We start from the raw sequence: 5,152 nt of genomic DNA on the forward strand, positions 1-5,152 counted from the left end.
TATATCCGCTTTATTGAAATTATAAATTGTCTGACTAAACAAAAAATGTATTTTTATCATTCAGAAAGCGGCAATATCATCAGAATGCTATTTTTTTTTGTTCGTTGAGATAAGTAGAAAATTGCGTAATATTTTATTTTTTAATGGAACAGAAAAAAGCTATAAATAAGAATCGTTATACCAGATTGAAACTTACGATAATTTATATCGCGGTCATGTTATAAATAATATGTTATGAATTAAGGTTATGTGTTATATATATAATATGGACATAGTATGCCGACTAAAGACGTGGATAGAAGCCACATAAACATGTGTTTCGGCCATATAAGTGAGTGAATCCATTCATATTATATATATATATATATATATATATATATATATATATATATATATATATATATATATATATATATAATTTGAATAGTAATGAGAATTCAATTTTGAACTTTGTTACGTTTTTAAAAAAAACGGTGTTAATGCCTCAATGTACAGAGTTATGTTTTGAAATGAAAAGTCGTAAAATGCAATATCAACAATATTGATCCAATAAATAATCAATCTTCAAATTAGAATTATTTTCCTAAACTAATAGACAAAATGATTAATCAATATTTTAAAGAATTTATCATTTAATAATAATACTAATACGAGTAGTAATGATGATAATGATAATTATAATAATAATAATATTGATAATAATGATAGTAACAATAATAATAATAATAATAATAATAATAATAATAATAATAATAATAATAATAATAATAATAATAATAATAAATAATAATAATAATAATAATAATAATAATAATAATAATAATGATTCTAATAATAATTATTATAATTTATTAATGTATATCTATATAGCTCTCAACTTTAAAGAAGCGCTCTATTTTGTATTCATAATATTTGACACCCGTTTGTCTATAAAATCCAATTGCTCAAGAATCATTTACCAACCTCTTATTGCCATCAGTTACTTATTATCATTTATATCTTCTTCACAATCTTCCTCTAATATTTCATGATTGGAGTGATATTTGTAAAATGTATGGGTTAAAAAAGTTTCTTTTCTAAATGGGCCTTCAGAAGACAAGCTCCAAAAATATCAAGCATCCCAATACTCTTCAACACTCGTGACGTCACTTCCCTTGTTATGACGCATAGTAACTTAGTCACTGGTTCTAAACTATCGGAACAATGGCGGGCGGAAGCCCTTATGAAATACTTCTCCGACAAGAATAAAAGTGTATCCATAGGAGAAAAACATAATAAATCTGATCATGTTTTGACTTTTATACAATCCGATCCCATGACATGTGAAAAAGTTCTAGTCAGCGTGAAGAATAAAAAGTACCGATTTTCTTTGTTTAGAACCAAGCTGTTCGTTGCTTGGGGGACGTAACATCAGACTATTGAATCCAATTATTAACTGACACCGGCCGATTCCGATTCCGATTACGATTCCGATTCCGATTCCGATTCCTCTAATATTCCAGCCTGGCTGGTTCTATGTACGAGTCCAAGCTTTCGTCTAAACTCCTCCAATCCTGGTGGAGCAACGTTATCAACATCAACATCAACATCATCCTCAACACCATTTTTATTATTATCATTATTATTATTATCCTCATCGTCCTCATCATCACCAGCATCGCCATTTTTACTGCGATCGGTCACAAAAAAATGTGTATTATCATTCATGCCTTCACCACCTCCACCACCGATCTGCATCGAGCGTTTTCTGATCTCATTCAATCTCTGGATCGTCTCTATATCCAAATCCTTGGGCAGAAATCCTCTAGCCTGCAAACTACCGCTACCAAAACTACCAGCGAAGTCTCCGTCTATTCCAGACCCTCTCCGACTATCCTCAGTTCCAAGACTGTTGCTACGACTAAAGTTCCCGTCTCCCAGAATCCCCCTTAGGCCTTCTTCCATGTCCAACTGCGGGTAGTCGACGTTGACCTTCCTGGGATTCCTGGGCGCTACTTTGGTGATGTCGTCCAGTTCTTTCACCCCTGCGGCAGTCCGACGACCGGGCTTGGCTTTCCTCATCAGTTCTCTCAGAATATCATCTGTAGAAGCAACAGGTAAGTAAGTAGAAATCAATTAATAATAATAATAATAATAATAATAATAATAATAATAATAATAATAATAATAATAATAATAATAATAATAATAATAATAATAATAATAACAATAATACTAATCAAAGACAATTAATTTATATAGCGCCTAGCCTAAACATCCACAATTAACGTGTTCTGCTGCTCTTTACATAATAGAAACTCGGACAATAAATACTCGTAATAAACATAACAAACACATTCATGCATGTATAAACAAATTCTAGGCTACATCTTTTTCATACGTAACAAAAACAACGAATTCAGATATTTCCTAAAAGATGATACATTTTCACAAGACTTTAAACTATAAGTTGAATAAATTATTATAATAGGTGACTTTCAATAGGTACTTAAAACAAAAAAATTCGTGCATATAGAACAAATTCTAGGTACATCTTCTGCATATGTAACAACAACAACACCGTATTCAAATATTTCCTGAAAGATGATACATTTTCACAACTATAAGGTAAATTATCATAGTAGTTGACTTTCAATAGGTACTTAACACAAAAAAATTCGTGCATATAGAAACAAAGTCTATGCTACATCTTCTGCATACGTAACAACACCGTATTCGGATGTTTCCTCAAAGATGATACATTTTCACAAGACTTTACTATACGTTAAGTTATCATAGTAGCTATGTGACTTTCAAAAGGTACCAGACTAAATCGCATTTTTATCAATCAAAGAAAACCTGAATTTTTTGTCATTTATTTATTGACTTAAAGAGGAAAATACGTGTCTTGAGTGCCTCATAGAACAATACCCTGAGTTTTTTGTAACTCCAGATATTCTCTGGTGATTCTGTGGAGTCGAAAAGATAGCTTGAGATTGTTAACTCATTTTCTATCTGGATGTGACTTAGGACGTTTGGAAAGTCAGCTACTACACGAATTGATTTTGGAAGGTATTGACACAAGCAGATATACGAATTCACGTATAGACAGACAATAGGAAACAAATGCGTGATGTAAAAAAAAAACTTTTTGACAAGTTGATGTATGACCATCATCTCAAAGCGGTATTTTGTTGGGAGAATGAATTAGGCGGTAGGAATTGAATTCATAGCCACAGACATCCAAATATAGTGGTTGAATTCGATCTGTTATAGTGGAGAATGCGGCTATGTGGTCTAGTGGTATGACACTCGTTTTCGGATCGGAAGATCCTGTGTTCGAGCCTCGCTCGGCGCATAGTTGAGTCCTTGGAAAAGGCTCTTTACTCACATTCTATCACCGTACTCAGGTGTAAAATGAGTACCTGGCCATTAACAGCGTTGTCTCTGTCGGAAAAAAATTGTAATATCGCCTGACAGGCGTCATGTCTCGTTCTACATGTTACGTGATGCTGTTGGTCAGGAACCCCCTGTAAAGCGCTTTGAGCACGTTTAGTGGATATTGCGCTATATAATGTTTCGGTTTTACCCTCTATCAACAAAACAAGACGACACGTGATATTATTATTCAACCAACCCTTCTGATAAAATAATGACGTCAGAGGGGGTGGTTGAGTAATATTGTTTCGTTTAAGAATGTTATAGTTGATAGTATTTATAAGTACATAGACGAGATATGAAGTAGATGATGAGTAGAGTACTTGAATCTAATACAAGCTGACAAACAGACCAACAGATTGACAGATCCCGTTTGTTAGTTATCCAATTAACTGCCGTACTATGAAATAAATAAAAAAACAAGTATTTTAAAAATTTGGCCAGAATACTCGTCCTTCAAATATTGGTCGTTTAAATGACCCTCATCTTGGACCAAAAACTCCTCTCAAAACTGGGGCTTCGTGAAGAGAGTCCCAGGTTTGAGAGTTTGTTTTTTTTCTCTCCAAGATGAGAGTCATTTAAAACGATCAATATTATTTGAGTGAAGAGTTTTCTGGCCAAATTTTTAAAATACTTGTTTTTAAAAAATATAGTTTGGCAGTTAATTGGTCAATAGAAACATTTTAGTATTAGTGAGAAAAAGATGAGTCATAAAAGCTTGAATATTATATAATATACAAGCAGTCATTCAGAGTCCAAGTATGTCGAAAGCACAGATAGCAATGAATAGAATGCATTGTTTAGGAATCCAAACATCCAGTCATTTCCACGTACAATAAATAGAGAAATTGGTGGAAGTCAATTAAAAAGTTAATTAATTAATTAATCATTAATTTATCTATTTTGCTTCTTTCCTAGAATGTTGACCATGTTTACGATATATACTTTTTTCTTCGGGTTCACATATTATTATGTGAACATATGATTACATATAATAGTATTAATAATATATGTATACATTGTCGCCATAGATTCTCAACTTTTTGTTTATACATTTTTATGCATGCCACGAATTTCCATTTTTTTTTGGATGAATAAAGTATATATTATTGTTATTATTACATTAGTCACAAAGAACAAAGTATAATTTGACAAAATCAATGGCATTTTATACAAGAGGACTTGTAGATACATGAAGGAAGCAATGGTTTCAAACGGAGGCGTGAACATGCCAGCGGTGCAAATTAAAAACGTTGATAGATCAATGGTACGGTTTTTGCTTCATATCCAAAAAGGTACCGAATTCGATCAACCGCCGGGCTGTGTGGCCTTGAGCAAGTCACATCGCTTTAGCTCACTTTGCGGCGCTGCACTGCGGCTGACGCACGCCTGGGTAATTCCAATGTTCTCTTGGAATAGACCCTAAAGACAAATTGCCCCATGGGGATGAATAAAGGGAATGGAAATTTATATTATTTTTTATTTATTTTTAGACCTGTAAATAAGTTCATATCGTTCGAAATTGATGTAAATGATTAAATCTGAGCTCTGAATTAATCAATAGTGAGTGTACGTTTGAGGAACTGTATCAAAATTATGTCATAAGATATTGAATATTTGATCTAAAACCATTTGTTGCATATTTTATTTAAAAAAATTGAGACTGTTTAGAAGGAAAATTGAACATCAGAAATAGTAATAATAACAACAATGGTATTAATAACTAAAAATGATA

At 32.3% G+C, this 5,152-nt stretch overlaps 1 protein-coding gene across 1 annotated transcript in view; it reads right to left on the reverse strand.

The window, feature by feature from the left end:
- Nucleotides 1-795: 795 nt before the first annotated feature.
- LOC144981112 (malignant fibrous histiocytoma-amplified sequence 1 homolog) overlaps nt 796-5,152 on the reverse strand; it is a gene marked incomplete in the record, with an annotated part of 63,638 nt that continues 59,281 nt past the window's right edge. Inside the window, 1 exon segment of the mRNA XM_078929253.1 lies at nt 796-2,081. Coding sequence (XP_078785379.1) covers nt 1,462-2,081 — 620 coding nt within the window.

This window comes from Berghia stephanieae, chromosome 10, assembly GCF_034508935.2.
Source record: "Berghia stephanieae isolate SIO BIC M18660-M18661 chromosome 10, UCSD_Bste_1.3, whole genome shotgun sequence".
Taxonomy (NCBI): Eukaryota; Metazoa; Mollusca; class Gastropoda; order Nudibranchia; family Aeolidiidae; genus Berghia; species Berghia stephanieae.